Raw genomic sequence first — 19216 nt, forward strand, 5'->3', positions numbered from 1 at the left:
CCCCCTCAGCAATCGTGTGGAAGCCTGGACAAGAGATGTTGCTTTCTTACTCAGACAAGAAGGCCGGCCTATGGTTAACCTTGTCCCTAAAAAGACTAAAGTAAGAGTGATGGAAGGGGACTGGAAGAATACAGAGAGAGCAGTAAATTGGTTAAGAAAGGAAGCAATTAATTACACTCAACCATTTGTTCTGTACTTGGGATTAAATTTGCCACACCCATATCCTTCACCATCTTCAGGAGAACATTTTGGATCTTCAACATTTCACACATCTCTTTATTGGCTTAAAAAAGTAGGTATACTGTGTGGGCTCAGAAGTAAAAGCTAACATTTTATCTGTATATTATTGGTGTTTGTTCACTGTTTCTTTTATTATCATTTTTAAAGAAAAATTTGAAAATGCAGAGTCACATTAAATCAAACTTGACCAATAACTGGTTGACAGAAACTAAAGGGACAATTTTACAAAAGTATAATGTGTTAAAACTCAGAACCTACTTCTAAGTTGAATACATTTTCATATAATATGTCTATTAAAAAAAAAAAACTAAACTAAAAGATATTCTCTTAGGAGTCCAGGCAGTCCTCACTTTGCATGCTTCAGGAGCGTAAAAATGACTGTGCAAGCTGAAACTGTATAAGGAGATCTTAATGATCAATTGGGAAAATGACCATTTTTCTAGAACTCTAAAAACATTTGTCAAAATATTAAAAACTCTTCTTTTGGGTTATAAATGTATAGGGAAATGACAGAATAGTAAAACTAATGTTTATTTAAGGCACTGTAATTGAAAACACTAGAAACATTAAGAATTAAAGTGTTTTAATTTTTTTGTAAAAAAAACAATCAAGAATAGTTTGAACAGTGCTTGCCTTCTCATTGTGTAACTTAAGATACAGAGCAAGCATCTTCTCTATGTCTCAAGAAATTGTCATATTCCTTTCTAAATTGGGATCACCTTCCAACATTTTACCCTTTGTACTTTCAATGTCATAATATATTCCTGAGAGTTCCTATAATGTGAAGATTTTTGCTAGTGTCACTTCCTCTAGGACATGTTCATCTTTTTCTTCATAACGACCTTCCTCACTTATATCTATGTTTTCACTAAGTTCCTCTGGCTGTATATCTTGAGTGTATCAAATGGTGGCAGTGTCAGCACTCCCAGGTCAGCTATTTCTTCTATAAGTCCAGTTAACATTTGATTCAGGGACCTCCCTGGCGGTCCACTGGTCAAGACTTCGCATTCCAATGCAGGGCGTGCGGGTTTGATCCCTGGTCAGGGAGCTAAGATCCCACATGCCTTGCGGCCAAAAAACCAAAACATAAAAAAGAAGCAATATAATAACAAATTCAATAAAGACTTTTAAAATGGTCCACATCAAAAAAATCCTTAAAAAAATTTTGATTCAAATTTTACTTCCAGTGTTATTGCCTTTTATTTCTTAACTGTATGTTCATCTTTGTTGATCAATTTCCTCTTTTGAGTATCCATTTTTGTATCACATGGATTTATCACTGGGAGACAAGGAGGCAGCATACCTACACACTTTGCAGTCTGTTTATGTACTAAATAAAAGATGTGCAGTGATCAAACACAGACAAACTTTGAAAGAAATGACAATCACTGACTGTGATACACATATGTAATCTACATAGTGATGTAGAGACTCAAGAACTAGCAGCATATGAATGTGAAAGTTTGTACTTTATGCAATAACTCGCAGTTAATATACCTGGGTAATGATGACAAATTTATATGATAATAGAGCAGTCAGAGTCAGGCATACAAACGAGTCGAGCAGCCATTGAGGATCTGGTTTCAGACACATCTCTGCACCACTGAAAACTTGAACTTTCTTTGAACTGTACCAGGCCCAGGGACACCACCAGCTGTATTCAGAACAACACCTGCCAGCTGCAGCCTTACGGTCTCAAGGTCTCCCCTTGTAACTATGCAAACATTTCAGACCCCAAACAACCTAAGCATCCTTACTTCTCATCAACTCCAATTATAATTCTTGATAAACAACTCATGTAACTAACTGTGGCCTTGCAGCTTTTTGCCTTTATAAGCCTCTCCCATTGTATAGTCCTATGGAACACTGCAAAGTGCTTCTTGAATCCATGTCTCTTGGGCTTCAGTCCTAACAAACCCCACATAAACACATTTTTATTTCAATCAGGTCTCCATTTCTGAAATTTTGGTTAACAGTAATTAAAATTTGAACCCTGTTGTTGGGGAACTGGTGCTATTTAACTAAGCTGTGGTAACTGATATCTGTGCATACCTGAACCATGTAAAGCGAAGACTGCCTGTGTTTTGAAGTGTGTCACCTTAAATCAAATTTAAGTTACTTTAAAACCTCTATCCAGAAACACTATGTAGTGCACCCTATTTTAAAGGAAACAATGTCAAAGTTTTAGATACTTCATGTCTTCTTAAAAAGTTCCTTATTTACAAAACAGAAGTAGAGTTGCAGATATAGAAAACAAACTTATGGTTACCAGGGGGTAAGTGGGGGAGGGACAAATTGGGAGATGGGGATTGACATATACACACTACTGTATATAAAATAGATAACTAATAAGGACCTACTGTATAGCATAGGGAACTCTACTCAATACTCAGTAATGGCCCATATGGCAAAAGAATCTAAAAAAAGAGTGTATATACGTATAACTGATTCACTTTGCTGTACAGCAGAAAGTAACAACATTGTAAATTAACTATACTCCAATAAAAATTTTAAAATATAAATAAATTAAATTAAAAGTTCCAACTGGCTCTATCTTAAAAAACTTGTCAGGAGTCAGTACTAGCCTAATGAAATGAGTCGAATAATTTAAGTCGATATTTGAGTTTATTAAAGCTACATGACTAGAAGATATGTATGACTTAAGTCTAGTCTTAATGGTTTTCACCAAAACTGTAAGCATTTATATGTATTAAAAAGTTGTATTTGTTCTTAACAAACACTTGGCTATTCACTAGATATTGGCATTTTTACTAGTGAACTACTGGGAAAAAGGAGTCTAGATTCTTAGGTTACTGATTCTGAAGTTCTGAATTGATCACACAACTATATTAAAATGATTAGACACTTATGGATTAGAATACTGTCTAATATAGCTCATGCTTTTCATTGATATATATAATCTTTAAAATAATTTCACAACTGTCTTACTATATATACAGATATTGATATATACCTTTTGTTGTTACTGGGAATACTAACAATCTGTTCCTAATTTATGTATTTGATTTACTATTTTCTTTACATAACTCACAACCATGCTTTTCTACTAACCTAAGTAATTAAACTTTGTCTAGTTTACCATATATTCTTGTTGGAAGGGAGGAATATTACAACTTTGCTTTTCTCCCCTTTTTAGGTGTCCTATGATGCCATCAAAATCCCAAAGTGGTCACCTCTGTCAGAAATGCACCCTATAGATTATTACTCTTCTTATACCAAAAACTGCACTGGGAAGTTTACAGAAAAAGAAATTAAGGATATTAGAGCATTTTATTACGCTATGTGTGCTGAGACAGATGCTATGCTTGGTAAGTGGTACAATTAAAAAGCAATCATATGAGGAAAAAGTATAATATTTTTCCAACAAACTGTGATTATGCTGGTTGGTGACTTGTATGAACATCCTCAGAAAATTTATTACAACAGTTGCTGAGATACTTCAGACTTAGAATTATAAGATTCCTGACACATATAAAAATTGGATAATTTTGCATTATTAATAGTAGAATAAAAGTCCTTTATATCTTAATTATTCATAAATTAACAGATACTTAGATTTGTTCATATATATATATATTAAAAGGTCATAGAAAACTATCATCTTTTGGAAACAAAACGTTTTGCTGGATTTAATCAGGAATCAGTATTCAGCCAAACACAGTTAATTATAAGGCATCTTGGGTTCTAGGAGATGAAACAGATGAGATGTAGAACCTTTTGACTTCTCCCAGACATGTAATAAGTGTAAAACAAATCCATTCTCCGTAGGCCGTTTAGAGCAAGGCTTAACTAAAGCTGAAATCAGTTTCCCCATGTACATTGATCCAGAATTATATTGAATTAGGGAGTTAGGACTGTGAAAGGTAAAGGTCTAGGGGGTAGCTGAAGGTGCTGAACTTGCTCAAGAATTAGACAGTGGGAAGCTGTGGGAAAGTTTTAAGCTGGGGTGTGACATGATCAGATATTTTAGAAAGATAGCCACCAGAGTGCTACAAGGGATATTATGAAGGGGAAAGAGGAGTGGAGGCAAGAAAACTAATTAGGAAGCAATTACTGTTGTCCAGCTGAAAGACCCTGGTGCCCTGATGGTCTGAACTCCGTAAATAACTCCTGAGCTGTGGGTCTCAAATCTGACTGGACCTCAGAATCACCTGTGGGTTTTGTGGGTTTTTTTTTTTTTTTTTTTAATAATACAGACTCCTGTAGACCAGATTCAGAAACTGCCAAAGTAGAGATGATGCTTCTCTCTGGACTATGCCTTACTGTGTTCTCTTAATTGCAATGAGGAGGAAGTTTCACGTCACTTAGAGAGAGGGAGTGGTCAGAGAAATTTTACTGCCCAAGAATATGCCAAATCACATGCACATACCATCTGTACTGCTTCCAGCTCTTTTTCAAAGGTAGGATTTCCATAACACTCAGCCAGCTTCATGGGCATGATCTGGTGACTGGGAATTTGAGAGAAAGGGTAGCAGGAGGAGGGGTTCTGACACTTTTATCACCTCCCGCTGGGCAGGAATTGTGGGTCGATGGTGATAGCAGTCCTTTCATGAGACATGCACAGTGCTGACATCCAGGCTTGTCTTTCGTTTCTCATTTGAGTCACCTGGGGGTAATGTTTTCGCCCACTGTCTGACAGAAACATAGAAAGCAAGCCAGCATGATCTCCAAATAAAGAAACTTATCCTATGGGTATTGTATTTTCTCCTTCCTCTCTTTAGTCCATCCACTGAGAAGCAGGCACATGAACTCTGGCATAAGTTACTTAAGAACAGTAGATAGGGCTTCCCTGGTGGCTCGGTGGTTAAGAATCCGCCTGCCAATGCAGGGGACACGGTTCGAGCCCTGATCCAGGAAGATCCCACGTGCCGTGGGGCAACTAAGTCCGGGTGCCACAACTACTGAGCCTGCGCTCTAGAGCCGCGAGCCACAGCTACTGAGCCTGCGTGCCTAGACCCAGTGCTCCGCAAGAAGAGAAGCCTCCACAATAAGAAGCCCGCGTACCGCAACAAATAGTAGCCCCCTCTCGCCGCAACTAGAGAAAGCCCACACACAGCAACAAAGACCCAACGCAGCCTAAATAAATACATAAATTTATTTAAAAAAAAAAGAACAGTAGATAACATTCTGATGTTAAGAAGCATCCTGACAAACTCTTAGAGGGTAGAGTTGTTATGAACTTATTGTGATAGAATAAAACATGAGCTAAAAGCTAATTAAGATTTACCTTGATTTATATTACAGGTGAAATTATTTTGGCTCTTCACCAGTTAGATCTTCTTCAGAAAACTATTGTCATATACACCTCAGACCACGGAGAGCTGGCCATGGAACATCGTCAGTTTTATAAAATGAGTATGTACGAAGCTAGCGCCCATGTCCCACTCTTGATCATGGGACCGGGAATTAAGACCAACCTACAAGTATCAAATGTGGTTTCTCTTGTGGATATTTACCCTACTATGCTTGGTAAGTAATGCAATTATGTAAATATTTATTTGTAATAATACTGGAAAATGAATAAGCAAAATAGTCAGAGGCCCTGCTGACTTGTTCATAATCCTTGACCAGCTCATTTAACTGTGAGTCAAATCCATATCTGAAAAATGAGGATAATATTTCTCAGGTTCCTTTGGCCTTCACTTACTCTAGTCATTTTTCCTTCAAAAGATTCACAACCAGGATATGACAATAAAGCCACATATGATATTCAGGCCTATAACTTTATAGATATGATTTGTGTATCATTTGATTCTCTACCACCACCTACCTAAAATGTAAGCATTTCCCTTCTGGATTATTCCATCCACTTTGAAACTACTAATTTTTTTACAATGTTACAAATGTCCCTTAATGTTGATGCTATGAACATATTTCTCCCCAGAATATTTAGATTGTTCTGTACTATTTATTTTACTAGCTTCTAATGTCTATTAGCATAACCATAGGTCTAGAACAGCAACATTTGGATATGGGTAGTTAGCAGTTTTTGTTAAAGATACAAGAATAAAGCCATCGTAAATTCAGAAGTTATATAGAACTGTTTCTAATTTAGAAGAGTACCTTAAATTCAGTAACATTTAAATTCAGTAACATCTAAATACTCTGTTTGAAGGCACCATAAACTGCAAAAAGTACCATCAATTTATAAATAGATTTTGGTGAAAGAAAAAGCTAACACAGCATAAGACATATGTGTTTAATATGTACATATCAAAATGCGAAACAAACATGTGTCTGGAAATTAAAGAAATAAGAAAGTTCTTTTTATCTCCTTTTTTCTGCTACAAAGTCTTTCCCTTCATTTAACTAAAGACTATTACAGGGTCTTAAATTTCTTTACAGTTAATTTAAATCAGTGCCTGGAATTCCCTGGCAGTCCAGTGGTTAGGACTCCGAGCTCTCACTGCCGAGGACCTAGGTTCAATCCCTGGTTGGGGAACTAAGATCCCACAAGCTGTGCAGTCAAAAAAAAAATCAGTGCCCTCCTTTTGTCTTTTATTTCACATCTCTTGTATATTTGGGCACACTTCTTTGTTGTTCTTTTGCCTGATGTATATTTTTAATCTCTTCAGTTTCTTACTCATCATTTGCTGGTTCCCCTTTGTCCCAAAGCAATTATCACACAGCCACGTCTCTGCCACTTTCTGGCTCTATCAATTTCCAGGCAATTCCTATTACTTTTCCTCATTTCTGTTTTTTTTTTTTAACTTTTTATTTTACATTGGAGTATAGTTGATTAACAATGTTGTGTTAGTTTCCGGTACACAACAAAGTGATTCAGTTATACATATACATGTATCTATTCTTTTTCAAATTCTTTTCCCATTTAGGTTATTATAGAATATTGAGCAGAGTTCCCTGTGCTATATAGTAAGTCCTTGTTGGTTATCCATTTTAAATATAGCAGTGTATACGTGTTGATCCCAAACTCCCTAACTATCCCTCCCCTCACCTCATTTCTGTTTTTATAAGAAATGTATGTGCAATTGTGTTTTAAGTGTCTCTCTTATTTTAAGTGTCTTATTTTAAATATTTTAAGTGTCTCTCTTATTATCATCCTTGTAGCTTTAGCAGTATATGCTTCTTTTACAGTGGCATTTCTTTACAGTTTCCTCCCTTAGTTTTTCCTTATAGAACTTCCCCTACCCCATTTCCAAATTTGCGTAACTTTTTATCCTTGTTCTGCCTTCTTGAGGTACACTCATCAGAACTGCAAAAGATTATTAAAGGTTGGGATGATCTCAGTTTTCCCTCAATATATTTCATAGTGATATTTGGCATTTTGTTTGTCTTTTTGACTGTAGCAGCTAAATAATCCAGTATCTGTCTGCAGTGAGTTCTAGTCTATTCCTACTCATCTGTCACTTTATATGTTAGTTGATTAATATGCACTGTTAAATCATTTTTCTTTGAATATTGTTTTATATTTGCCTATAATGCAAATTTTCTTCTCTACAGTCTTGATACACCATTATCATTACTTGCCATTTCATACATCATAAAAGTTAAAAGTCATCTGCAAACTGGAAGATTTCACAATGTATATATCTTAACAGATTATATAAGAAAATACTAAATAAAGTTGTTTGGAATGAGGGAATTTTCATTTATCCACATAGAGGGACAACCTGCCTGTCCCTGCCTAGTTTATGTTACTTGACAATTAGCACTTCTTTAGCCAAACAAAGCATTCCCAGAAACCCCTTTGCATTCCTTCCCCACTCTTCTGGAAATTATGTAGGTTCCCTGAAATTGTAGATTTTTTCCCTATAATTTGTCAATTATTACAATTTTTTAAAACTCATAGTTCTACATAGATTTTTTTGTTTTGTTTTTATCTTTGACTGATGTTTGGTAATAGAGTCCTTCTGAGTCACATTTCCCAGCAGAACATGTTTTATTAACAGCATTTTGATCATGTGTTGATTAGACCTGCCCAACTAAAGTAAGTAAAGCCAAAAATTAGTGTCTCTCCAGTTCTAAACTGGAAATTAACATTTCAAGGCTTAATATGTTTCATAATGAACATTTTTATTATGAAAACGGAAAAGTTACATTTATATGATTGGCGGAGGAGACTACAGAGAATATCTATGCATGGATCTTTATATAAAACACCGAAACAGGGGCTTCCCTGGTGGCGCAGTGGTTGAGGGTCCGCCTGCCGATGCAGAGGACACGGGTTCGTGCCCCGGTCTGGGAAGATCCCACATGCCGTGGAGCGGCTGGGCCCGTGAGCCATGGCCGCTGAGCCTGCGCGTCTGGAGCCTGTGCTCCGCAACTGGAGAGGCCACAACAGTGAGAGGCCCGCGTACCGCAAAAAAAAAAAAAAAAGACAAAAAAATCCACTGAAACATCCTATTAACCAGATGTTAACCAGAGATAAGGTAGAAAGAGAATGATGCAAGGGGGATTCAACAAGAACCTTATGCTGGAGCCAGGAAACAGCATTGTAACATTATTTACCTAAAATTAACCTTTTACAAGTGATAAAAGGTTAATATTAATAGAACTCTCACAAATCTATAAGAGAAAGAGACATACCCTATTAACAAATTGACCAAAATATATAAATAAGCAATTCACAACAGAAGAGACACAAATGGCTATTTTCAGAGATTCAAACTCAGTAGTCAGAAAAATATTAAAAGAAGAAGATACCATTTTTCTTTCACACATAGAGTTTGCAAAGATTTTTAAACAGTAGAAAAGCTTATATTGGAAATAGGCCTTCTCATATTCTGCTGTTGGGAGTATAAACTGGCACAGATTTCCTGGAGGCAAATGTGGCATTACATTCCAAATTACTTAGAAATATGCATACATTTTGACCTAGAAAATTCCAATTTTAGAAATTAACCTATAGATATACAAAAAGATTTATCTCCATGGATATTATTGTATTATGATGTTATATTAAAGAATTAGAAACAGTATGAATACCTAGTAGTAATGAACTGGGTAAAAATTAGTCAATTTTGTTTTAAAAAGTGAAATGATACATGGAAATGGCTCCCATGTATTACTGAAAAGAAAGTGTAGGCTCTAAAACCGTATAAAATTTTTTTGTTTTGGTTTGGTTTGTTGTTTATTGAGATAAGGTATCTATCTAATTTATTGTCCAGATCAGCCCATTTTTTAGAGTAAAAGGATACTATTAACAATTACACCAGGGACTTCCCTGGTGGCTCAGGGGTTAAGAATCCACCTGCCAATGCAGGGGACACAGGTTCGAGCCCTGGTCCGGGAAGATCCCACATGCCATGGAGCAACTAAGCCCGCGGGCCACAACTACTGAAGCCCGTGTGTCTAGAGCCCGTGCTCCGCAGCAAGAGAAGCCACCACAATGAGAAGCATGCTCACCGCAACTCAAGAAAGCCTGCTCGTAGCAGCAAAGACCCAACGCGGCCAAAAATAAATAAATAAACTTAAACAAACAAAAAAACTCCCAGATATTTCTTTAAAACAAAAAACAAACAAAAAAAAACAATTACACCAGGATTAGCATAAACTGAGTCTGTTGCCTTGTTGAACAGCCTTACCAATCAATAAGGCAAAGATAATTCTGATGGTCTATGTTTAATCTGATGTTTAATTCAACCTTGTAAAATGAAATTACTTAGTTCTAGAAGAGTTTAAAGCTATCAGTACCTTTAGTAGTGATTAGTAACTCTAAAATTTGACCTGTGGGACAGTGTATTCTATTTTTCCTAAGCTTAATAAATAGATTTTGATAAAGTATCTACGAAGGACTTCTTATTTTGTGATTCTTCTAACCAACTAGGAGCTTAAAATAGATATAAAATATAATCTATTCTTAGAATTCCGAAGGTCCTTTCTTTATTACCTTAGCCACAGCTGTATTGTTTTGTACGAATCCAATTTATACACAAGAGTATGGGATTAAATTTCTCAGATCAAAGCCTCAAGCCAGACTTCCTCTTCCCTTCCATTCTATGGACCTTAGAAATGTATAAAAGATGGTGATTCAGAAAACCTTAAATAGAAAGATATTAAATAGGAAAAACCAACTGGGATTCCTGTTTTAATAAACCTACCTTACTATAAAGAGCTTGTTGAAATTTAAGATGGTACAATGCATTTATTAAAAGGTCTGAATTTACAAATAGTTTTTAAAGGTATTTTAGAAGAGTGATTATTTTCTATAAAATGATATTTTATGATAAAGTAGGAAGAGTATTCTTAGTCTGTGTATCTTTGTAGGTCCTATCACATTATCATTTTCTAGTACTGGCAGAAGAGTGCCATTTTATGAATAGGAATTCTTTATACTATTAAAGTTGATATCATTATTGAATAGATTATTCTTTAAAAATTGCTCCCCAACCTGTGATAAACCGTAATGGAAAAGAATATGAAAAAGAATGTGTGTGTGTATATATATATTATATATATATATATGAATCACTTTGCCATACAGCAGAAATTAGCACACTATACTTCAATAAATTTTTAAAAAATTACTCCCCCAAATATTTTCTTCTCTAATAATCTAGTATCAACATCCTTTAGCTCAGTTAGAAATAAAGGTAATCTCACTTTTAAATTAAAATTGTTTGGACTTTCTCTTTTAAACTTCTTATTTTCAGGTGAATTTTTTTCATTAATAGTTGGCCTTTTTTTGTAAAACACCTAACTTCTTTCCACATAAAGGATAAATCCAGAATTTTTTTGAATTGTGAAAATGTAATTGTATAAAAATGCAGTTGTGTTTAAAAGAATGCTTCATTGCTAGTGATTTAAATTGCAAAACCCTCCTTATCACAGGGTCTTAGTGGAGGGTTGGGAGGGTCATTCTACATAGACTATTTTGTTTTTATTGGCTGAAAAATATTGGGAAGTTGAATAACTACAGTAAAGCAAGACTTGAGGAGCAGTATAGAAGAGTCCAGACATCCTGGAGTCAAGACTGCCTAAATTCAAATCCTCCTTCAGTATTTACCAACTGTACACCCTTAGGCCAGTAACTTAACATCTCTGGTCTTCAGTTTTCTTATCAATAAAATAGAAATAATAGTGGCTATTCTATAGCTTAGAACAATGACTGGAACATGGTAAACAATTAAATGTTAGATATTATTATCATTAATATTTTTTATTCTTCTTAGGTATGCCCTAAAAAATGTACATAGCTTGCATCATTGCCATACCAGGCTAATCCCTTATCTACCCATACACTCTGGGAAGAAATATAAGCTTATCTTTCTTCAGGAGACCATCACAAATATCCAGGTCTGCATTTTTACCCATTTGATTACTGTTTTAAATTTAAGTCATTTTATTAAGAATAATGCAGTTACTACTAATATTTGCTTCTACTGCCAAGAATGATGAAACTTGCTTAACATGGAATTCTAACGATAGATTTTCCAGAAGAAAAAAACATGAAAAATGGTTTTAAACAAAGATCAAAGAGCTTTCTGAAAAGCAGTTTAAGCTGAAGTGCTTTTAAGGACATAATTGATAAACATATGAAAAATGAATACACAGTTTCCCAAAGCACAGAAAATTTAATAAATATTAAATACATATTTATTAAATACTGTGGATATTTGACAAGGATTTTATTCTTCAACATCAATTTACAAAGGTGTATTATTCTACTGATCCTAGACAGGAAACAAGTCACATTATCACTTGCCTGAACTCCTGCAATAGCTTCCTAATTCTTTCCTTCTGCCCGTACTCACTTTTAATCAATTCACCATACAGTAGTTACTGTCAAACCATGTCACGATTCTGCTCAAAATCACTTAGAGTAAAATCGAGAATCTCTTAATTGGGCCTGAGAGTCCTACATCATCTCCTCCCCTATCTAACACATCTTGTAGAATTTTACCTCTCACTTACTCTGCTCCAGCCACGCTGGACTCCTTTGTGTTTGGGGAACGGAATGAAGCAGCTTCCTGCCTCAGGGCGTTTACAGTTGCTATTCCCTGGGAGAATGCCCTTCCTCCCCATGCAGGTATCTATTGAGCTCATCTAGCCCTTTCTCAGGTCTCTGTCTATGTCAACTCATCAGAGAGGCCTTCCCTGACCACACTATATAGCACAGCACATAAACACATACCTGCCATCGTTCTCGATTCCCCTGATCCTGCTTTATTTTTCTTCACTGCGCTTATCACCATCTGACATATTTGTCTGTCTCCCCACATTAGAAGGTAAGCTCCAAGAGTCTGAGAGAGCTTATCTGCTTCGTTCACTGTTGTTGCCCTACACCTGGAACAGCACCTAGTTTGTTAGATGCTGGGGGGTTCTTTTTTGAGTAAAAAAAAATTAATACTTAAATGGACTCATCCTAGTTTAATACTGACTTCTCACATAAACATAGCAGAATTTTTAAAATTTTCTTAGCCTAACAAGCTTCTTTAGGAAAATTAGGCTAAGAACAGATCTGAAATAAGGTATTTCTAAGTATTAAAGGTGACTAAACTGCCGAATACAGGAACTTCCCAGTCATGGGTATCTGCCAGTTGGTCCCTGCTTCCCAGCCATCTTTAAAGCCCTCTTCTCTCCCTTCCTCTGCCTCGCAGTGGTGCCCCCTGACGGCTGACACACAGACCAGCCCCACCCAGCCTATTCCCTGGCTACTTTCTATCCTTACAGTAAGTAGCCTACTGTCTTGTAGCTCAATAAGTTTCGTCTTGGGCCATCTTTTTCTCTCGTGCACATCGTCTTTAACATCTTTGCTCCTTCTTTTGTTTTTAACCAGTTATCTCTGAAATACTTCTCTTTCTTTCCTTCCTTCCTTCACTTGTTCTTTCACTCTTTCTCAAAAAAGTCCCTGAAGATGATTGGTTGGCAGAATATTAGTACTTGTAATATGCTCCTTCCAAGGAAGTGGAAGATACAAATTTTTTAATTAAGTTATATGTAAAACAAGTACCTTCAGAAGATTTATAGAGGTCTTTGTCTACTTCCTTATTGTCTTTATTTTTCCTTATTGTCTTTTAATTCACTTGTTTTTCCTCAAATATGTACAGTCAAGTTAAATTAATTTTCTTATTCAATTTTAATTTCTAGCATTGCAGATACATTAAATTCTATTTTTCTTTGGAAATATTTAATTATTTCTAAATTAATGTTTCTAAAAACATGGAACATTGAAACCAGAAAAGCTGCAGGGGAGGCAACTACAGATTCCTTTTGGAACTATCACAAGGACCCAGCCATAATTAACGGTAATTTTTTTTTTCGCGGCTTTCGGGGTCTTAGTTCCCTGACCAGGGATTGAACCGGGCCCATGGCAGTGAAAGCACAGAGTCCTAACCACTGGACCACCAGGGAATTCCCAATGATAATTTTTCAATAGGAAAAAGATAGTTTGAGTTTCAAACAAATACCTTAAAAGCAATTTTTTTTAAATACAACCTTTTTTTGACGTTAAACATTTCTCATGCTATTGTTTTCTATGTCTATATTTGATAAGGAAAAAATAGATTATTTTTCTCTAAATCAGTATAATCCAGGATTTCCAAACGTATGTTCTGCAAAATACTAGTTCCTCAAGATGCTACTTCGGGGTAAAAAGATGTTCTGTCATCAAATAACTTTGGGACAGATGGCGTACTACATACCACCCTTGAAGGTTATGATACACATCAGCAATAGCTTTATTTAATTTTAACCACTGTTTGCAAACATATGTAACCACTAGACTCCTTTCTCGTATAGGTCTTGTTAATATCCTGTGGGACCAATTTGAAAAACACCTGTGATCATTCCATCATTTGTAAATAAAGTACTTATGATATTAACTAATATTTGTTGAGGGTTTCCTATGTGTCAGACACTGTTCTCAGAATTTTACATAAATTTTCGTATTTACACCTAAAATAAACCTATGAAATACAGGCATTATTATTATCCCCCTTTTACAGATGACAAAACTGAGGTTCAGAATGGTTAATAACATGCCCAAGGTCACAAGTCTAGTGGAGTAATAAGCATTTGGATCTAGGCAGTCTGTTTACAAAAATCCATATACAGCCTCTAGTCTCTGCGACCTTTAATGATGTCATTTATGAATGTTCAACTAATGAAAGAATGAGTTATTTTAAAATACTGTGTTATTTAGATATTGCTGGAATTCCACTGCCTCAGAACCTGAGTGGATACTCTCTGCTGCCATTATCATCAGAAATGTTTAAGAATGAACAAAAATTCAAAAACCTACATCCGCCCTGGATTCTGAGTGAATTCCATGGATGCAATGTAAACGCTTCCGCCTACATGCTTCGAACTAACCAATGGAAGTATATAGCTTACTCTGATGGTGCTTCAGTATTGCCTCAACTCTTTGGTAAATTTGTTGATATATTTTTTAAGTATAGATTATGTGTAATGAGTTGACCTACACAGCATTTGCTCAAGGGAGCCAGTAATCATGTAAATAAATATCTGCAGTTTCTCATGCTAGGCCAGTTTACAAAAGGTTGCCCTTGTAAGGAGCAGCTTCTTTGCAAATCAGCATCCGAATTCCAAAGCAAGTGCCCTGAGGCTTTTGATCTGGGTCTCAAGATTGCCACCATTGTTTTCTCTGATCAAGGTGTCTTCTAATACTCATGGTTATCTTTCCCAATCAGTAGTCAACACCCTCTTATTGTACCTTGGATTCAGTTGTTCTGGAAAATTAACTGCTCTCTTATGGAACCTGACATTCTACATTTATTATTTAATGTTCACCCCATCCCTACAAGATGTTACTATCATCTTTATTTTATAGAGAAGACTAGAGTTCAGAGACTAGCGTTCAGATACCTGCGTAAGGTTCCACAGCTCAGAAGTGGCAGAACTGGGATTTCAACCCAGGTTTGACTCCAAAATCCATGCTCCTTCCACCCTACAAAAGCCTGCTAGATTCACTACTCTGAATTTGTTTTTAAGCAGCATTATTAGATTTATGCATTTACTTATCCTTTGCCCTCCTTTTGCACATAACATATGTGCTAAAGCTATTTTTAATATTCCTTTCTCCCTAAGTTTTTTTCCCAGTTAACAAATGTCAAAGTTATTAACTCAAAATAATTCTTTAGAGGCCAAACTGATTGACCACCCACCCCACCTTAACTCTAAAAGGAAGAGATTCTTGGCTTCAAAACAAGTCCTTAAGTTTTCAGTCTGTTGAATAATGGACATCTCTTGTTCATTCATTACGTTCTGCAAAAAGGAGGTGTGCCTGTCAAAGAATCAGTGGGGGAGCCTGCCTTTACTGTATTCTCTGGGGTTTATTCACTGACTTCCCTTTCCTAAAGAGGTGCCATCTGAAATCACCTAGCAAAACCATAAATGTCTTCAGGATCTTCTGGCTAATGCACTCAAATAGGCCTGTAGGGGTTTTTCCCTCACTGTGAATTGTTCATTTACTGTCTTAAGTAACTTGTCACAAGATCTTTGATTTGCCATTTTTCCAATTAGACTGGCATCCTAGTTATATCCTCTGTCTTCCTACATTGTAGGTAAAAGGGGTGTTTATGTTATCTGAAATATTTATCATTTTCTTGATAATAGTGATCGAGAGTTTTTATTTCCATGGCTATTTGCTCAAATAGACACAATCAATGAATGTAATTTTCAAAAATTCAAGCATAGGATGCTAACATATATCTAAAAAAAAAACAAAAACAAAAAAAACTAGGAGTAAGTGAAGTTGCAAGAATTTGACTCCACTATATAAAAAATTCTTCAGCTGGAACATCTGGGGTTGTCGAAATGGGACAATATAAGCACTATTATATATATATATATATATATATATATATATATATATATATATATATATATATAAATACATATACATACATATATATATATATATATATATATATATATATATATAAATACATATTTTTTTGCATGTCAAAGTAAGCAAGGCATCACAAATAGGAAGAATTGTGGCTAAGCCATCTAAGAATAGATAAGAAAAAAAAATGGGATAGCAGGATGATGGTAAGAAGGAAGATAATTTGGACATACATTTAGAGAGGTGTTTAACTTTCGGTATATTATTTTTCCACTTACACTGTCCTTTAGCTTACTATACTAAGAAGAACTGAGAAAAAAAAAAAAGAACTGAGAATAAAATAAATTTTAATATGTTATTCGTCACAGAGTAATGACATTCTCAAAGATGGTTTTTAAGCGGATAATTATAACAGAGCAGGACCCTATGGGGCCTTCCTGAGACAGGCCCTCCCCCATATCCTCTGCTTTAGCTCCTCTCTGAAGTACTTAAATAACTGTATTTGAGGCACATTTCCTGAGTTGTTTTACAGATGTGAAACCCCCCCACCAAGTGGAAGATGTTCTAACTACTTGATGACCATGAGCACATGGAGCCTAAGGACTGATAAAGTTAAGCCCTGTGACACCACCCTGTTCCCTCATCAGCCAATCAGAGAATTGTGCATGAGCCGATCATGTACCCTGCGAGCCCCCTCCCTCAACCTGCCTTTAAAAATGCTTTGCCGAAACTCTTTCGGGAGCTCAGGGGGTTTTAGGGCATGAGCCACCCAATAAACCTTTCTCTGCTCCAAACTGCGACATCTCAGTGTGTTTAGCCCCACTGTGCATCAGGCGCACGAACTTGCGTCCCAGGAAGGCCCCATAGGGTCCTGCTCGGTTACAACTCCCCCCTTTTCTCTGATACTCCTCAATCTTGAGGAGAACAAGTTTTGAACAGGAAAAGGACTAAAGATTCAGATAAGGAGGTTAATCATAAACTTGACGGAGGTACCCACAGGGTCCTGCTCGGTTACATAACTATTTTGAGAGGTATTCAATTTTTTTTTTTTCTTTCAGATCTTTCCTCAGATCCAGAGGAACTAACAAATATTGCTACGAAATTTCCAGAAGTTACTTCTTCTTTGGATCAGAAGCTTCGTTCCATTATAAACTACCCTAAGGTTTCTGCTTCTGTCCACCGATACAATAAAGAGCAGTTTATCAAGTGGAAACAAAGTATAGGGCAAAACTATTCAAATGTCATAGCAAATCTTAGGTGGCATCAGGACTGGCTGAAAGAACCAAGGAAGTATGAAAATGCCATTGATCAGTGGCTTAAAATCCACTCTGATCCAGAAAATATTTGAACAAAAATAAGAAAATACTGTTCTAGAGCTATATAGAAATATGTTAAAATATCATAATTATGCATTTTAAACATTAGTTTTAATAATTACTGATTTTCAGTTAAAGAATGTACTCTTCTAAAATAAAATATCAATCATTATAGAATTACATACTTTCAAACTCATTACTATCAAGACCTTGTTCTTATAAACTTCTGACAACTTAACCGAAATATTAAAAGGGTAGAATCAAATACTATAATATAAAGTTGTGTTCCTCTGAATATTATGGAATATAAAATATTTTAACAATTTTTATTACTTATGACCCATAAATTAGTTATTTTTGAGTATTTGATGGTGTCTGATGAGTTATTTTTATTTGATGGGATATAGATCATTTGGATGTATTTGATGGGAGTATTTGGAGTATTTAATGGTACACAGACCATGGATATGGCAGAAATTATTATTTTTTAAAATAGGTAATACATGCACAAGGTACAAGCTTCAAAAATGTTCTAAACAGTTAACAGTGAGCATGAAGTCTCTCTCCTTCCCCAGTCCCCCAGCCACCCAGTACCCCTTCCTGGTGGCAACTACTGTAACCACCTATGTATCCTTTGAGAGACACACAGGCTTCTACGAACTTTATATTCTTCCCCAGCACCCGCCCCTGACACACACACACAAATGGTAGCATACTATAAAAGATGTTCTACAGCTTGCTCTCTTTTTTTCCATTTAACAGACACCGAGGACTTCCCTGGTGGCCCAGTGGTTAAGACTCCACGCTTCCACTGTGGTGGGCATGGATCCCTGGTCCAGGAACTAAGATCCCCACATGCCGTGCGGCACAGCCAAATAAATAAACAAATAAATAAATAAATAATTTTAAAAATGAAAAATAAAAAAACACCTAGAAGTGAAATTACTGGGGCAAGACTATATCTAGCAAAATTACTCTAGATACCACCAAATTACCCCTAAAGAAGTTATACCAATTTATACTCTTACCAGCAATGCATGGCCTCACATTTGCTGCCAACTGGGTAGATAAAAAATACTTTATTGTTGTTTTTCTTCTTTTTCTATGAGTAAGGTAGATCATATTTTCATATGTTTAATAGCCACTGGAATTTCCTTTACATGACCTTTCTTATTTCTATTCTTTGCCTATTTTTCTGTTGGTTGGTTGTCTTTTTTATTACAGGCATACTTTAGATATTAGCTGTCTGTTAGAGAAGCTACAAATTTTTTTTTCCTTTTCATAATTTGTCTTTTGACTTTGCCCTGGTGTTTGCTGACATGTAGAAATTGGTATTTTCATGCAAAGTTATGAATCTTTGCTTTTGTGCCTTGGGGATTTTGTGTCATATTTAGAATGGCCTTCCCCACTTATCTTCTTTTAGAATTTTATTTTTTACCCTTAGATCTTTGACCCATGGGAATGCATTACATATTAGAGATCTAACTTTCATTTGTTTTTTAAGATGGCCACCCCAACTGACCTTTTATTGAGTAAGCTAATATTAGTCCCATTAGTTAGAAAATGCCACTTTATTATATAACATCTTTTATTGAACAAATTATCTTTTCCTCTATTGATCTGAAACGCCGTTTTTATTATATACAAGTCACATTGACATTTGGGTCCTTTCAAAACATTTTCTACTTTGCAGTGGACAATTCTATTTTGTTTATTAATAGGGTAGGCAATATCTGGTGATACTATTTTCTTTGCAACACTTTTCTTTTTCGGAATTGTCCTTGGCTATTCTTGCTAACTTATTTTTCCCATACAAATTTAGAATAAGTTTGTGTAGTTCCAAAAATGAAAAATCTTGTTAGTCTTTATA

General features: G+C 35.6%; 1 protein-coding gene across 1 annotated transcript in view; it reads left to right on the plus strand.

Annotated features, from left to right (window-relative positions):
• Window positions 1–17475, plus strand: part of ARSK (arylsulfatase family member K) — a 45686-nt gene extending 28211 nt beyond the window's left edge. Inside the window, exons 4-8 of the mRNA XM_007450226.1 lie at window positions 10–292; window positions 3398–3569; window positions 5506–5730; window positions 14366–14590; window positions 17089–17475. Of these exons, the coding sequence (XP_007450288.1) occupies window positions 10–292; window positions 3398–3569; window positions 5506–5730; window positions 14366–14590; window positions 17089–17378 (1195 nt within the window). The 3' untranslated portion in view covers window positions 17379–17475. The remainder of the gene's footprint in view (window positions 1–9; window positions 293–3397; window positions 3570–5505; window positions 5731–14365; window positions 14591–17088) is intronic.
• The last annotated feature ends 1741 nt before the right edge of the window (window positions 17476–19216 follow it).

This window comes from Lipotes vexillifer, unplaced genomic scaffold (genome assembly GCF_000442215.2).
Source record: "Lipotes vexillifer unplaced genomic scaffold, Lipotes_vexillifer_v1.1 scaffold1403, whole genome shotgun sequence".
Taxonomy (NCBI): domain Eukaryota; kingdom Metazoa; phylum Chordata; class Mammalia; order Artiodactyla; family Lipotidae; genus Lipotes; species Lipotes vexillifer.